The sequence below is a fragment of the Anopheles gambiae genome, chromosome 3, assembly GCF_943734735.2.
Source record: "Anopheles gambiae chromosome 3, idAnoGambNW_F1_1, whole genome shotgun sequence".
NCBI lineage: Eukaryota > Metazoa > Arthropoda > Insecta > Diptera > Culicidae > Anopheles > Anopheles gambiae.
This window is the reverse complement of record NC_064602.1, coordinates 15,992,310-16,010,547: the sequence shown is the minus strand read 5'-3', so window position 1 is coordinate 16,010,547 and position 18,238 is coordinate 15,992,310. Positions and strand designations below refer to the sequence as shown.

General features: G+C 43.4%; 1 protein-coding gene across 1 annotated transcript in view; it reads right to left on the bottom strand.

Moving 5' to 3' along the window:
- Window positions 1-561: 561 nt before the first annotated feature.
- Window positions 562-18,238, bottom strand: part of LOC1275576 (developmental protein eyes absent) — a 37,735-nt gene continuing 20,058 nt past the window's right edge. The window contains exons 4-8 of the mRNA XM_061657545.1: window positions 3,661-5,188; window positions 2,125-2,320; window positions 1,882-1,996; window positions 1,544-1,788; window positions 562-1,398 (exon numbers count right to left, since the gene is read on the bottom strand). Coding sequence (XP_061513529.1) covers window positions 1,217-1,398; window positions 1,544-1,788; window positions 1,882-1,996; window positions 2,125-2,320; window positions 3,661-5,188 — 2,266 coding nt within the window. The 3' untranslated portion in view covers window positions 562-1,216. The remainder of the gene's footprint in view (window positions 1,399-1,543; window positions 1,789-1,881; window positions 1,997-2,124; window positions 2,321-3,660; window positions 5,189-18,238) is intronic.

The window sequence follows — 18,238 nt, the reverse complement described above, 5'->3', positions numbered from 1 at the left end:
CAAGATGACCCCAGTCCCCCAGGAGCTGGTTCACTTGTTTATGCCACCAAGGGACGACGTTAAGATAGGCAACAGTATGTACAGTGAGTTTATCGACATTAATGATAACTTTTCCAACGCTTCACGCTTCAAGTGAGAGCCCTTTTTACTGCTGATATCTCCTGACGCCTTTCCACTAACAACTTGCAATTCTAGCTAACGCAAACATGTTCACTGTTATGGCTGGCATGTCTTGCATACGCTCTCTCTCACATAATTGCTATTCGCCATTATTATTCGATTATAATTTTACATACTTTTACATAGACACAACGTTTGGGCGAGAAGAACGAGGGGGGTAGTATTAAACAATTATATAAAAAAGAAAGGAAAACAATGTATTTGCACTGGGATGTACTGGTGGCGCCGGTGTTGATGGCCATCTCATTAGGAGTTTTTCGTTCTTAAACAGCTTTTCGTTCTTCTTTATTATACACTTTCATTTCGTGTATTTTTTTGCTTTTTTTACTTGCTGTACTCTGTTCCCTTTTATTTTCAAAACAGCTTAAATACGTTTAGTTTGCGTTTTATCTTCGTTTTTCCCCCTGTTACATTTAACTAGTAGAGTTTTTTTCATGTTTTTCTTTGCTCTATACAACTTTTTTTTTCTTTCTTTTGAGCATTTTCATTTGTTGCATCTGTTTTCATCTTCTGTGTTCTATTGTGTTTCCCTTCTCTATATGTTAAGGGTTTCTTCTATCTTAGCTTTTCTCTCTTTCTTTTTTTTCATTTCATTTCAGAGCTTCCGGAAGCTCGGAAACGACTTACAGACTTCCAACGTGTTCAGAAGCGACTTTCCCTTTTTTTCTAACCATACAATTTACATCTAACAAGCTGCACACTATAAACAATAATAAATACTGGCTGCCTTCCGCCACAGTTGCCTCGCGCATAGTACGCAATCGATCCGCGCAATTTACATCCCGTATTCCACCCCTTGAACGATCGGTACACTACAACAGGCAGGCAGGAGCTGTTGCAAGATTAGGTAAAAGAACATCGCGCGATCTTCGCGTAGTATTTTGCTTCGTTCCTCGCACTTGTTTTGTCTTTTGGTTTAGGTTGGTGTTTGACCTCACGGCAGCGAATGGCATCTATTCCGCACGGCCAAGGTTTCCGACGATCCGACGGCTGCTCTAGCGGCTGGTACGGCCGGTGGCGAGACGGGGTAAAGTTTTCATAAGAAACCCATCTCGAGCGCGGTGTGTAGCGATCGGATATCGCTGTGGCTCGATATCCGCCAGAAGGGGAAGTTGAGATTTTTGGCCGCATTCTCCTCATCCTGCCCGTCGCCCACCACGACGTACGTGCTTTTGCGCCCGAAGCGTGTCACGATCCGCTCGAAACACTGCTCCTTGCCTGGGGGGAAGAGTGTGGAGGTGAGAGAAGAATAAGGAAATAATGAGTCAAATACAATTTAGAAATACGCCTAATATTAGAAATAAAATACAAAAATCGAAAAAGCTGGGGTCCTGCAAGTAGGCAAACCCTGCAAAATACTAACCGATTTTGTTCGCACTGTACACGTTCTCCACCGGGAAGACCTGACCAAGCCCGTACAGGAGAATCTTTGCCAGCGCTGGTACGAGCTGCGTCGTCGTCACCAGCACGTTGACGCAGTTCTCGCGCTGTGCGATCATGTTCAAACACTTGAGCGTTAGGCTGTGCCAGCTGTCCGTTTCGTGCTCGATGTCCGACCGTACCTGCAGCCAGTGGTCACGCTTCTGAGGCCCTAGCAAGCCACCAACACTGTCCAGGGGAGAGAGAGAGAGAGAGAAAAGAAGAGCAACACAATCATTAGAATGGATTCTGGATATTTTAAGCAGCAATAAAGCGACTCACTTGTTCCGGTAGGTGTTGTACGTGTCCTTGATTTTCCGATAGCGAAACGCGAGCTTCCGCATCCAGTCGACGCCACCGCGCACACCGTTCGGAAGGCAAACATTGGGTGGAGCTCCTGGGCAGGAAGAAAATACACACGGAAAAAGGGACCGCTGTCCGTTAGCCTTTCAAATTCAAATATTGATTTAGGACTTTGGGATGGGCGGGCCGGAGGAAACTCCGGTTTGCCGCCTGCTGGCTTACCTTGTGGCGTGGCCGTGTGGAACCCATCGGCGGCAAAGTTGTAGTTGTTGAGATCCTGCCCGTTGTCGTCGGACGCCACGTCGTCGACATGTATCTGATCGCACTCCTCCAGATCGTTGAAGAAGAAGTACGCATCGGCCATGTTGAAGATCAGCTCCTCCATCCGGTAGCCGAGCTGCACCTGGTGGTCGCGGTTCTGCAATGGGAAGGAGAAGATTTTAATAGACGGTAAGTGGATGTTTGCTGCCAGAAATTAATTTCAGTTAAAGACAAATTGTACAAACTTGGATAAAAATTCAGGAACTAGTGTTGTGCTTCACGAATCATTCGTAAAGTGAGTAATGAGTGACTCGAAGCTCGTGGTGAGCGATGAGTGACACGAATCTTGAATCGACTCACCAAAGATTCATGCATCTCTAAGCATTCGTGAATCTTGTCATACTAAAATGAACCTAGGACATTAATGAATCTCAAAGAGTTGTGAACTTCTAAAGATTCATTTATCGCTAAAGAGTGATGCATCTTTACTAGCTTATTTTTATGCATTCTTTGATCAATCATAACATGTTACTAGGGAATCGTTTCTAAAAGACACTGAAAATAGGCCTTATTTGCACTAAATGCACAAAATCACAATTAGTTACCGATATTTCTCACTACAAACAAGAATTAAAAAGGGGAGATAAATCCTTAGAAAATAATTCATAAACAACAGAAGATCTTGGAATTATTCTTATCAAATTCAGTTAACTTTAGATATTTTTTAAGATATTCATGAGTCTTCAAAAAATCATGAATCTTCTGAGGTTTATGAATCTTCATTCGTGAACTTAATCTTTGGAAGATTCATGAATCTCAAAGCTTGAGGTTCAGATTTAAAGATTCATTTTGATGATTCATTGAGCCGAACTCACTCTTATCGGAATTCAAATCAATTGTACCGTGTTGGGTCGACGGATTCTAATCACTCCCACTCAAGACCAATAGATGTATGAAGAAGCAATATTTGGAGACTGAAATTTGTTCTTTTTTTCAGACTACCAGCTTCCCAATAAATGTATCGAGGAACACATAATTGAATCTGAATTAATAATTGAGTAATGAATAATTAATAATTGATTCTGAAATAAATGTCCCATTTGCATGGATGAGAACCCGTAAAAAATGAGTTTTCAATCCCAAAATACTCATACACCATAACTAATCAGTCCTCTAGAGTGTTTCAGATGAAAATAACATATAAACACTGTTTGTGATCAGGGAATTCGTCGCAGAGAGTGAATGAGTTAAATCCCAAAAGAGTGATTCGCAAATTTGGCTTAAATGGAGCGAGTGATTTGAATCCGAAATAAATCCTAAAATCCAAAATAGCGTGAGTAACGAAAAAATTCATATTCTACTGTTCGTGTTACTTTGATTCCGTACACTGCACTTGCAGCATTCAACTCACTCACTCACTCATTCTTACTCAGTGCGCACATCACTAGTCTGCCGCCTGGGATTGCTTCATTACTTTTTCGAAATTGCCCCTCATACCTTATTGTACCGGCCAGCGTACGACCCGGTCAGCAGCGAGTGGAAAATGATGATCGTCTCGTCCAGATCCCACACGAAGATTCGCTCCGGTGCCTTCTCACTAATGCCCGGCTCGCTGGTGGAGCTCCGAGTCGGACTTGGATGTGCATGGCGTCTTCCCCGCGCACGTCCCGACTTCCCGGTCGGTGTCGTTTTGCTGCTAATGCCACCACCACCACCGCCAACGCCCGGCAGCGCCCCAATCCCCGCCGTCGGTGAGATCGAAATCGGCGACTGGGGCGAATGCGAATGGGCCAGCATGTTCGGTGTGGTTGCGTGCGCCTCCGAAGGGCTGTCCGCGGACAGACCCGCGGCCACATGGAACCCGGCCTGGCTCCCGCTCGAACCGGGCGAGCTGACGTACGGCGAGTAGCTGGCCGTGTTCGCATAGTACGGGCTGTACTGATCGTTGTAGTAGCTGTACCCATCCTGCTGCCCCGCCCCGAACTGCCCAAACGACGAGTTGTACCCGTAGGAGGAGTACAGCTGGGCGGAATTGTTGTTACTGGCGGCGGCCGCGGCCGCATACGGTGACGCCAGGTACGTGTTCGGCGACGGGATCTTGGTCGAGGCGGTACGGGCCGCCCCGTACGCCGTCGCACCGTACGCGGAAGAGTAGAACGCGGGCGTGTACTGCTGCATGCTGTTGTAGTAGTTGTAGTAGTCCGACTTGTGGTCGTACACGTTGGTGGCGGCGGCCGCAGCCGACTGGCTCTGGAGTGCGTCCAGCGTGGCGGCAGTGGCGACGGCGGTCGTGCCGGGATTGGCGCAGAACAGGCCGGTCCCGTCGAGGTGGTGGGCGGCGGTCGCTGGACCGAGCGGAAGGTTGGTGGCCGACGCCGCCAGATGGTTCGCGTCCAGTCCGGGGCTGCGCAGTTCCGACTTGACCGTACCGTCGCTAAGCCAGTGCGACATTCCCAGCTCGGCAGCGGCGGCCGTGGTGGCGGTGGCGGTGGCCACCCCGCCTCCAGTGGTGAGCAGCGGGCCTAGAGTGCTGCTGCTGCTGCTGCCAGTGGCCAACGTGGACAATCCATCCACCAGCCCCGCGGTGCTGGAACCGGCCGAGCTGCCACCGGACGAGACCGTGCCCGTGCTGACGACGGTGGAGGAGCTGTTGCTGCTGCTGCTGCTGCTACCGCTGCTTCCTGCGCTGTTGTTTAGCCGGCTTGTCAACGAACTGCCGACTGGACTGGCGGCACTCCCAAGCGTACCGTAGCTTAGGGTGAGCCCGTTGTGTAGCGACAGCGAACCGCCGGACGTGTTGCTGGCACGGTACGGCGTGCTGGTGGTGGATGTGGGGCCAGTGCCGGCGTGATTGAAAACGGTATGCTCGCTGCCGGTGGTGTGGTGAGCCGACAGCGCACCGGGCGGATAGTGGAACGGTGTTCCCAGGGCTAGTGCCGGGCCCGCTCCGATAGTGTCCAGCGTTGCTGACACGGCCGTCGTTGCTGCTCCTAGTGGCGATGAGTCGGCGAGATTACTGTACAATCTGAAAGAGAGGGAAAAGGGTAGAAAGGGGAAAACCATTATTACGTGGTACGTGGTGGCCGATTTTTGTTTTCTTTTTGGAAGGGAAAATGAAGCCATTTTTCTTCAAAGTTCGTATTTCAACCATTAGTCATCTGCTGGGCTAGGCGGCCGGTGACACACACACCAACCAGCGCCAACCGGAAAGCGTATAAATCAGTCACCATTTTTAAACCTTTTTACTGTTCTTTTTTCCCGGTCTGGTCGCGATCTTCATTAACCCTTGAAGGGATAGTGCGTTTTTTATACTTTGTACAACGTACACACCCGGTATTGCTTATTCCTGCACCGGACAAAGAGACAAAGTAGGCTGGTTTGTGTGTGTGTGTGGGGGGAAGTTTTTCCTTTTTTGATTTATGTGGGTCGAGAGACGTGTCAGGGCGCAAAACAATGCCTACTACACGCTATGACTACCATCATCATCATCGTTATTATTATGACGCATCGTCCCAAACTGTCCTACGTCGACGGAGCTTTCCTTTCTTTTCTTTTTTTGTTTCAAGTTTTCCTTCGTGTACCGGGGGACTTGTAACGTATTTATTTTGGTTTGGTTCGTACCCACATCGAGCGAACGATACCAACGGATAGGGCGGCCCGAAAGCAATAATAATAATAATAATAATAATAATAATAATAACAGTACAAATATTAATGTTGATCCGAACACAGCCAAACATACGGATCCGCGTACATACACAACACAACAATGCGGTGTTGTAAAAGGAGATCGGGTTTTCCACCCTCCAGCTCCGGTGCGCGTGCGCCCGTTACCTTCGTCTCCCCGTCCTTTCCACACACACACACGCACGCGCTGGTTTGTGGCTCGAAATGTGGTTGTGCATTAATTTTATTGTAATTTCACACTTTCTTCCTAATTATGAAAACTCACCAAACACATGCCACATGGTGCAGCAGCAACTGTGCGCCGGTGTGTTGTAATGGAAAAGGGGGGAGGGGAGAGGAGAGAACGTAGCTTGAAACGGGAGCATACAAAACAGGGACAAACGGGGTAAGTTAGATCGTTTTTTTAAGAATTAAAATAATTATCGATTTATCAGCATAATTTAAAACAACTGATAAATAAATCACAAATAACACCTACATTTTGTACTTTAAATTAATATTAAAAATATTTCAGATATTGTATTGTACAGTAGGCTGTGAAGCGAATTAAGCGTAAATAATGCAAGTCGTCCAAGATAACGTTTGATGTGAAATTTCAACCCACATACTAGTATTACTTTATTTTTTGGGATATTTAATAAAAAAATAATAAAAAGCAACAACAAATCATGGAAATTTGCCATTATGTCCCAAATTCCGAGAAAGAGGACCATCATCATAAAATTATGCAAGAAACTCCATTTCGTGTGTATTTTTTCTGATATACTGGTACTTAATTCTCGTATTGTGAGCTAATTTAGCTAAATTATTAATCAAAACTGAATATCAAAAAAAATCCATATTGCATATCTTCAGGCGTTTCTGTTACCCTTTTTGTATAGATCAATGCAGATTGCTCTCAGAAATATCGCATAATTAAAGCTAAAATAACGATTTTAACGATTTTAAACATCATTTAAACAAAGTTTTATGTTCTTGAATTATTGTTTCAGAATGATATGTTGTATAACATAGAGTTTTTGGAATTCTTCAAACATTAACTCTCACACAAGCCTTCAGGAACGCCTGATGGTATGCAATTTGGCATACATTAACGTACTGATTTACTTTTTGAACTGTACTTTTTGTATTTCATTTGTATTAAATAGAAATTGTACCCATTGCAAGGCGGGCGCAATAGGAAATACCAAAACAATTAAAACCTTAAGAAATGTAACACAAAACGATTCGTGTGAAAGTGCCGCAAAGAAATATAATCAAGGTCAACAGAAACATTCCTTTACTGTCTGATACAAAGAAACAAAAATGTCAGCTATTGTCTCCGCTCGCGAAGCCGTGTGGTGTAAGGTGCCCTTAAGTTCCATCAAATGGACGCTTCAGAAGGTATAGGGGTTACTCCTTCTATCGGCTGCGTATGTGTGTGTGTGTATTGTCACATTCCACAAGTGTGCGATTCAGTTGTAGTAATCCGATCCCCGACCGAGACGTGCCGAGAGCCCTTCTGCTGCTGCTAGCCCTCTTCTTCCGGGAGGTGACCTTTTTATGCTTCGATTGTCGCAGATCGAGACGTGCGCGTGTGTGTTTTCCTTCCGTTCCGGTACGCCACGGCCACAAACGATCGCTAGCCTCTTTCACCCACTGTCATGTGCACTCAAATTTCTGCCCACCGATGCAAAGATCGCGCTGCTACTGTCTCTCGCACAGGCCCAATGTATGATTTTCCCAACGGTTTTGGTGGCTTTGGTGTCAAACAGAATATGTTGTGGGCTAGCATTGAGACTTAGAAGAGACACCAACGGGGCAGAATTTGCTGACCTGCACACGTTTGCAACAAAATAGAGCAACCTGTATTTCTTGGAAACGGACGACCCACACCCATTATGGGTCGAATGTGCGTCTGGTCGTATGTGAAAAGGAGGAACTGTGAAGTAGTGCGTTCCTTTATGGAGCGGGGGCACACAAGTGGCCAGGGGGGATAGAACGCAACTTTGTACAAAAAAAGACAGCGCGTTATCGCGACAGACAATAACACACATCCGCGCACACTGCTGTAACTTGCTTACGCCAACAAACACGCAAACCAGCAAACGAACCCCGTTTTGTGTGCGTTAAATTTTTGAATATTTTGGCGCGTAGTTCTTTTTGCTTCGTTCAACCTGCCAATCATGTACCGTTTTTCTCCCGGGGATGGTTAAATTGGTTTATGCTGCTGGTACGAGGATGAGACAACCGAAAAAAAACAACAACAACCCAACAAATGGGAAAGGTAAGCAAAACAACAATAAACAAATACTGTGCAAAACGCACCACCACCGGCCGACCGTTTTGCCAGCCAGGGGAACATTATTTTGTCGATCGCTGCGCTAAACAACGACCAGGCAGCACAACAGAGTGTGAGAACATTTTTATGCTTTCCCGGCAAAAATCTGCGCACACGAGCAGACCATTCTTCTGGTTCGATGATGACAACAACAAAAAAGAACCACCTCAAACAGCACTTTAGGGTTGTTTGTGGTGGGAGAGGAGTAAGTGTACAAATATGCTTTTTTGAATGGATTTTATTTGTGCATTTTGGGCAGTTGGTGGCAGTTTTAAACGATCACGTTTTAGCAAAGCGGTACATGTGCACGGGAGTTTAGTGCATATCAGCAATTAGGAGTAAGATATGCAGTAACTAAATATTTCATAAATGATTAGGGAGGGCTATTTAAATGCTATAATATTCTTTTATTGTTTGAAAGAAAAATAAATAATAACAAAACAATGCTCAAACGAATCGATTATTCGAGAGCTAAATTGTAAATAGGTTTCAAGTTAAAATCTTGTAAAGCAACACTTATAACCTTTTTAAGAATGAAGATAAAAAATGTACTTAAAAGAAGTACGAATAAAGAAAGAAATTGATTCATAAGAAAAGAAGGCAATACACTAATCAATAAGGTAAGTATTTAATTTGAGACGTAATAACATAAGGAATTAGGAAAGTAAAAGAAGGATGCGAAATATGAAATTGAGAAAGTAAGCCATTAAAAAAATAATTTTAAAAGTGAAAAGCAAATTAAGATAATTTAAAGAAGTAATTAATAACATTAAATACGAGAATAAGACCATTTGTAACATGTAAACTATAAGTAGTAATAACAATAGCAATAAAAACTGCTAATAATATGAACGTAACTCATAATAAATAAGATAAAATAAACGAAAATGAATACAAATACCGAAAAGACATTAGTAGTTCGTAGAAACAAGCAATAGATGATGTAATAAAGAGAGGAGAGGTTAGCTTTAACACAAAAACATGGTAAATGAACTTAAATAATAATTGGGAATGAAATACAAATTTACTACAAGTAAGAATTTAAAATAATTTTAAAAGTATGCATAATTATGCAGATTTGAATTCTTCAATGAAACCCCAACAACTTTCGTTGGCAAATCATAACAAAATCTTTCACACATTTATCTTTCCCCCAAAAGGCGTTGGACCACACACATGCGGCGGCACAGAGTTTAGGTCAGTTTGCTTTCCAAATGGCACCACGACAGGGTGGTCGTCATGTGTCTCTCGCTCGCTGGCTTCCATCCTAAGGTCCATCCCAAACCAAAACTCACGCAACGCATTCATCTTCATCTAATGCTTCCTATAAAGTCCAGCGAGTGCGGGAGCTAGCATCATGCTTAGTTAATTTGAACTGTGTCTAACCATTGCGGTGACAACCGAGTCCCAGATGCTAGTTTGGGGGATGCGAGGAATCAAGCGGTGGTGGTCAACGGATCAAGTGGTTTCCGTTTTGTAATTTTTCCCATCAACTAACTCACGGGCGTAAGCTATGCTGGACCATGTAATATAATCTCGTAATCCATCGCCACCTACACGAAATTTTTTGGGAATTTTTATTGCAAGACTGTGAAGCAAACCAATTTTTGATGGTTTTCAGTAATTATGTTAGAAAGGGTGCTCATTTTATTTTACGTAAAACATTTAAAATATCTATTTCAGTTATACAGTAATTATTTGAAATGAAAAAAATTGGATTGTTTCTGTACACGCTGTTTTCAAATATTAATCTATTGAAATCTAGTTGAGTTGGCTGCAGTGCACATTGCATTTAAAACAGTATAGTGATGGTTACAATAACATTTTTGATGCATTTGAAATGATCACAATCTTGAAGATCACATGCTAGAGCATTACTGCCGATCGATAAATTACAACCATCTGTTCTGTAGCTTTTATCATTATCATGTACTGATCATGTCTCGCTAACCGAACCGACCGGGAAGCCGTTGTAATGGGTCGTGTTTGACGAGCGTGTAGTACAAGCCATAAATAAACATAGCTCCGTTACCAATTTGTTCGTGCTTTCCCGGTAACGGCAATCAAACGACGAAAAAAAAAACCTCTTAATTTTAACACCATCAAATACATTTCCACCATTTGCCTTTCGACGACGTCCGCTTAACGTCGGGAGAGGTGAAGTGACAAACAGCACAAATAAATCGAGTCAAATGGAAAGATTCAACATAAACTGTAGCACGTGTTGTCCATAAAAAAAAACACACACACACACACACACACTGACACTGACCATCAACGGGCGAAGGCTCCCACCGGGTGATCCCTTCCAGCACGATAAGCATTGCTCGGACGACGTCTCCAGCAAGTCCCTCGGCTCGCTGGTGGCAATCATAATAATCCGTTCCTAATCCAATTGACCGAATGTCTTCATCTCGTGGCGCGTTTCGTTCGCTTCGTTCGCTTCCGATACCACCAACGGCGATGGTGTTTCCACGTACCCGAACCGGGCCCGTCTGTACCGTGGGGTCTGATTTATGGTCCCGATATGTTCGGTCTTCCTAGGCAGCTTTCTACTGGGCGCACTACTACTAAAAACCCTTTAAGGTGTTCAATTTTTATTGAACGCTACGTTAATGTGCTCTGGATGAGTTTAATTCTTGCATGGTAAAAAGTGTGTTAATCACACTAAGAGGAAGACGCATAGGTATGTTCTCGCCAGTACGCCTGTGGAATGGCAATCTTTACCGTTGATCAAACTTAGGCTTTGTGACAAAGTGTAACGTAAAAGAGAGATTTATGAGGCTTTGCTTTATTTATTGTCGAAAACATTTGCCTCTCTATGTACACACAGACACCATCCAAAATAGGAGCATTTCTGTTGTTTTGGTCGATTGATGTCCCCCTACAAACACTCCTACATTGACTGACTGATCAGGATGGTGATGACGTTCATCTTATGTTTCCCATTATCTTCTTTTGTTTCCTAAAAACAGAAAAAAGCTCTCCCAAAACGAGGGAGAACAAACGCGCACGCACCCAAATCGGAAACACTTTGCGTATAGAAATTGAGAACAATTTCCTTCGCTGGGAAGTAGGAGGAAGTGTGTCCTTTTTTTTTTTGAACGTTATTTCTATCGCCCATCGACCCCACCCCAATAAGGGGTAATACGATATTTTACGCCACCGCCCGCCCAAACCAACACGCCAACAAACTTCAACGCTCATCATCATCATCCAATGCGCTCCGTCGCCATAGTGACGTTGAAAAAAGGCAACGCAATCGTTAACACCGGGCGGAAAACGTCCAACAGGCGCAGGCTGGCCGGGAAATGAGAAAAATCGATCGACAGTGCGTACGACAGGGGAGGGAGTTCGACGACACGGCGTGCTCTGTTTGGCTTGATTAAAGGTTTTTCTATGAATTTTTTGACTGCTTCTGCCGGTTGGTTGGATTTTCCTCCCCAAAATGGACGCTTTTCTATCCCCCCCCCATTTAAGTGGATATAGACAAACGCAGTATCTTGGCCGGCTGTGTCTGTTGCGCTGGGATGGACGCACCACGTAAACGGACGCCACGATCTGATTGGTGCGTATTTTCACACTCTGCGTCGCTCGGGCAAAACGGGGATGGATGGATAGTGGGGCTGAGTTTTTCCCGAAATTTGTTGATTTGTCTATGGTCTCCTTCCACCGCATTAGATGGTGTTAGAAGGAAAAGCTGGATAATATCGACGAATCAGAGCGGTTTGCAGCGCGTACGGCGTACCAATACCAGTGCCTGCTGTTGCCATGTCGACGGGGGCGAAAATCGATAAAATTATATGCTTCATCAAAAAATCGATGCTTTAGATACACGGACTGCTCTGTGCATTTAGCTATTATATCGAAAGTTGGTTGATGTTTGATGAATTATGTAACCGTTTTTATATGCTTTTTTGAACCTTATTTGATTGCTTCATGGAAATTGATAACAATTGATGTACAAAATTCATATGCACGGAGTATTCCTGAAAGTTCATCGTAAGTTCATTGTTTCATTAATAGTTCATACAACCAAAATGTTAAAGGCAAAATGAACGATGTTCTTTTACTGCAATTAATTTCTAAATCTAGTTCATTAAATGTCTAAATAACTAGTTTTAGCTCTGTTGCACAGTAATAATAGGCATAATCAACAACATGTTGATTACCTCTTTATACCAGTACTTTAATAATATAATAATGGTCGATTTTTTTTCGAATAATTTTACAAACGCATCTTAGGTTATGAAATTTGAAAAAAAAAGTTCTTATTGCTGAGTGAAAGAATCAATGTGATCGAAGAGCCTATTTTTTTGTTTGCCCTTTTTCTCCTACTTATGAATCCAAACAAGAAGAGCGTAAAAGCTCCAACTGACAAACTAAATAAATGAAACACGAAATAAATCGATGCTGTTAAAAGACCTGTGATGTGCTGTTTTTTATCTTTTCGTGGTGTTTTTATTAATCATTTTAGGATCTGTTTCGCACATATTTTTGAAAATATCTCCCGATTTATTGATTGTTTCTTAAAGTATTTTAAATAATTTGTTTTCAAAATGCTCTAACGATGTCAATCAATTGTGGAAGAGATTCAAAATATGTGGAATAAATCGTGAGACGGCTCCAAAGCATTCATATATAACAATTCAAATAAAACAAGCGGCTATGTTATTTTCCACCCAATGTAAATTCCACCACACAATATGTAAGGGCGCCACAGAGAGCACAGTGACTAAAACTAAAACACTCAAATACCGATGCACTGTGACGTGATCTATATTTACTCCACATTCGTCAGCCGGTGCCGCAGCAACGCTTGACGGATGATATTACGCTCCTATTACTGCCACTCGCCTATCATCACCAACAAACGTCCCATGCCAGCCACACACAGACACACACAAAAAAAGAAGAGTAACAGCTCACTGGAACCGCCGTAACCGTCGGCGACAAAAAGGTATCGAATTTAATATCCCACCATGGCCGCGTGGTGCCCACCATCTTCCGGCCCCTCGCACCATTGCAGCACCAAAATGCACCAGAGCTCGCATGCAAACCAGCTGCCTAACAATCTAACATTAGCCACTAAAACACTGCACCACAACTGCATTGCAACCATGGGTGGTGGTAGTAGTAGTAGCGCGCGGCCGGTACGGAAATGCCAGGAAGTGAACCCCGACATTGCGAGACTGGTGGGTGCATCCGGTTTTTGTTTCTTTTCTTTTTGGGGTGGGGGGGGGTTTGCAGGGAAGTAGCGATGGACAGCAGCTAGGCTAGATTAAATTGATTGCCAGCGAGTGGGGCCGGTCCACAACGACCACGGCACGACCAAAGGGGCAGGGAGAGTCAGTCTTTATGGGATGCAGGAATGAATTAAAACCTATTAATAGCGCGCGAATGGAGAAGAATGGAGAGGGCGGATTAGTTTCCACTGCATTGACATCTCCTCCTCCTCTTCCACCATTTCCCAAGGGGATGCGCGGATGGTGTAATAATACTAGAATTACATAATAATTACAGCGCTCATTGTCGTATGCGTGTGCGGCCGTGTGCGGCGGCCGAGGTTAAAGTAAACAAGTTACGCAATGCAGCATATTCCGTCTGGAGCAAAGCAAAAAAGGCCGTTGAATTCCTTTGAGAACGTTGGTAGGAGCGCTTAGAACACCGTACCGATTGTTTAGCTTACGATCATTATCATTACACCAAAACAACATACACAACATACATACGCGCTGCTTCTTCTGATTATTATAGTGTTATGTTTAAACGTTCCATCCACTTTAAAAGCCTTCCGGGAGTGGAGAATGATTAGAGATCGGGCATCTGCGCATCGGGAGCATTCCCGGGCGACGAAGTGTCGATGAAATTTGAAGCAAGCGTAAACAAACTCCTTCGCACTAGTGGCGGAAGCAGCCAATAAAATGGAAGGTTTTTTTTTATAGAACATAAGCGATGGAGCTCCAAAACGCGTCACTACACTGCCAACGCCCTAATAACACGATTGTTTGGACGTGTTGGAAGGGCTGCATTAAGAAGTGCTTCACATTTTATTGCCAAATCGGCGCCTCAATCTCGTAAATGAAACCGTAATTCCTCTGTAGACGGGAGAACAGAACAGAACATTCTTAATGTTGAAATACATATTTAAGAATTTGATGCCAATGCGTTTTGTTTGACGCTTGACAAATGTTTCTTGTGTTTGTGTTTTTGTGTTGCTGTTCCTGGCCGTCTGTCTTCCACGCGTCAAGTGAGTAGTAACATGTGAAATATTATCGTTTGCTTCCTTCTTTGATCGCGCACCACGTGCGAAGAATTTAAAAAATTTCAATCCATTTGCTTTGGAGCCTGCGCAGCATACCCTGATGCGCAAAATTATGAAGGAAAGGCGCAAAGTCGGCAAAAGAAAAACATTCATATTTGGTCGTTTGCCCCTTTACGTTTGCCCGCACACTTGAAAGAGGACCGGACGGGTTCGGGAACTGCGTTTGGCCGTGTCTATTTGCTTAGAGTGCTGCTAAGCAAAGCCAGCTGGCCTGTCTGCTGTCCCAGCAGTGAAGCAAAAGGCACACTCTGAGTGCCAAAATGTGCACACAGCGGCGCTGCTTGCCTTGTGTGGACACTTCCGAAAGCCTTCTTCATCTTACGGCGCACCCCAATAATGCATCGGCACACAAACTCAAACTCAAACTCATCATCATCATCATGAGCATCGGGGCTCTTTGCATTCTCGTCCTCTCTATTTTCCTTAAACCACTTGTTCCTTGTGCTATTGCCGCCGCCACTACCACGTCCTAGGGTAGGGCGGGCGCATTTGTGCAACACATGTGCATCGCCGAAACCCAAGCCGTTAAATAAATTAACGAGTGCGGAGAAGGAGTCTACAAGGATGCTTTCGGTCCTTTCGGTACGGCATTCCGAGGCGCGTTAAAATGCCGATCCTTGCCCCGGGACTGCCTGTGGCATGTGTGGGAAGGATCACTTCAAGTGTCACCGTAAAAATAGTTAAACAAAAAATGCATGAGCAACATGTCCTGTAACTAGGGACAGCAACATGTTGTGTTTTGTTTTATTACTGTTTCCACGACGCAAAACTCGTTGCCTTGAACTGGAAAGCGTGTGTGTACGCGCAGAAAGTAGAATGGTTTCTCGATGCATTTGGGTGGATTTTTAAGAAGACATTTACTGTGATTTATCGACCGTGTACACACACACAGCCGGGACAATTATCGACACTTTTCAAGTGCGCTGGTACTAGAATGGGAAGAAATTTGTCGCTCTCTCACTCGAGAGGAGGCTGTGTCGCACAAGAAGAAACAAGTTTTGCAACACCTCGTAAGTGGGAAAAATGGCACTGGAATATGGGTCGTTTGCATGTGGGCATATTGGATGAAGCGATTGAGTGTTTTTACACACACCAAAAATTCATTATTTTTATTCTTGCTCATTAGGCTTCGAAGTGTCACGTCCCTTGACCTACCACCCAGTAACTAAATGGTTGTTTGTTACATTATATGACCCGTAGCTGAATAGTGAGCTCGTGGGTTTGGAAAAGTATGTAACTGTGGCTCAGCTAAGGGGAAAATCATCTTACCTAAAATAATGTAAAAATAATCATCTTTAGTTTAACTATTTTAATCGTAATTTTCATTTGCAAAATTTGAGTTTAGCCATTTATTCAGTTTAATTTGAAGATTTGCATGAAATATTTCGAGCCCAATCACACCGGAAGATGAATGTTTTCAATTTACAATGTATAAAGGCTTGCCTAAAATGGCTAAATGTAGAAATTTGAAGATGAAATTCATATTTGTTGATACTCTCCTTTGATTCTGTTATCAGGAAATGGTTCATAATTTTTTGATTACAATCTAAAAAATATTTCCAATTCGGTTCGAACTTCGATGTAAAAATAACTGGCCGAAAGACAAAAAATGTAAAATTTGATTGAAAAAAAAAGAGAGTTTGGCAAAAAAGACAACAAAATAACAGAGGCTCCATAATAAATGAAAGACAAATGAAAGTTTGCAACACATATAACGGTGACACTTTAACATGCACATAACAATAAGACACATAAATCAATTCAAGCATAAACAAAAAGGAAATCAATATACTTACATGAAAACTAAACATTAATAATATCAATCAATAATATATAATTGAAAACGACAAACCAGAATAATTAAATGAAACAAATCTCTTAGATCAAATCTTCTGTATCAATATAATTGGTTTCATCCTTCTATACGAGCAATAAATTTAAAGCAACTAACCTCCCAAGAACTGTGAACTATTAACGCGTATTAGATTTTAATCCCACATCCTCTTAAAACACGTCAACAAGATTCGTGCACAAAAGCAAATATGCTACAGGTGTCCTGCCACGATGCCACAAAGCAGGAGGGGAGCACATACAGTCCTCTCTCCTTTGTCTCATAATGTACTGCACTTCCTCTGCTCCGGTTTCTTCCCCTCCCTTGGACTAACTGTTCTTTTTAACGTCCTGTTTGTGTGTCCCTGTTTGTGTGACGAGGGCACTACGTACACACGTACACATACCTCAGTGCAGGCGCAGCAGGGATCTACTATAGGCAGCATCTCCGGCCCAACAAACGGGTGTCCCGCACGACCACCATACGCACCGTAAAAAAAAGAGACGCAGATTGAAATTTGAGATTTTTCAAAGCGCTGCAATTTTTGTAGAGGAAGCATTAAACCGACGGGAGCACAGCCCTCTATTATGCGCACTGTTCCGCTGGGTTGCCGTTTAAAGAACGTGCGAGCGAGAGAGAGAGAGAGATACAGGCGACCCGAGGGGGTTGTTATGCTGGTTTTATGATCGCGGTAGTTGAAGCCGACCGAAAAGAAGGAAAACCTCCCGAATGAAAACCTCAGGAAAAAATGTACACACATTGCTCTTTTGTTTAAGGTTTCCTATGAAAAGGAATTGTTTAAAAAAATATCGTCCGCTCTCCTCTCCATCATGGGCATCACCATTGATCGAGCTGCCTGCTTCACGAGCCCGTTTTCTCCCGATTTCAACCGTGTCTCTTCTGCCACATGCCACACTCGGTGGTGATGAACGATTTCAGCATGTTTGCAATGCTAATTGCTTCGTAAGGCGAAAAATGCCCTGTTTCCTTGTTCCCTCGCATCATGCGCAACATAGCACGCCAACACGCTTAATGTGCTGAAAATTGTCGCCTTTCCGCCCATCATCCACAGCGTACGTAACGAGCGACCAGAGATCAGCGTGGATAAAGAGGCGCAGGATGGGGTTGCCGCGCGTTAACGATTACGGGGGAGCGCAGGAAGAATCGGTTTTTATCATCACGCACAAGCATCTGATGAGTTCTTCAGCATGACTTTGGCGAGAGGCTGCGGATAAAGATGGCACGAGTGGTTTATGTTTATTTTGCGAAAAAAAAACGGCGACTGGCTTCCAGCCAGCACACGTTTGCGGTCGCTGTTGAGGGCTGGCTAATTGGCAGGGCAGCGCCGATTCTAGAACGTGGCGCATCCAGTAAGGCGCGCTCCGCTGCACGCATTATTAATGACACTTGGCACCAGCGTTGGTACGAACTTCATAAATCAGAGGTAGCGATGCGAAGCTAATATTTGCGAGGCCAATGCAACACCAAAAATGAAAAGAAGATCAACAAAAACGGGAATATTGTAAAATCAACGGAAATATATGGAAAAAAGTTAAACATATAATAAAAAGGATTTAAAGAAAAATAAGAAATCAAATACAAAATACCGATTTAGATATTTTTATGTACCTTTATTTCATAAACGTGCCTTTATAGTTTGTAGTAATTAAATATACAAACAACTTACACGATGTTATTAATACATAACCGATAACCGAGACTCCATGCCAACGGGTTTTCGACTCTCTATGATATATGGATGGTTCGAAGCAACAAAGTTCCAAGCTATTTTCGAAAGTTTGAAACTGGTCTAGAACTTCTTACATGAAAAAGTATAACACATTATAGTAATAGTACATCGAAGTATAAAAATCTCAACGAAATTGCAGTCCTTCTACATCTAAAAGCTTGG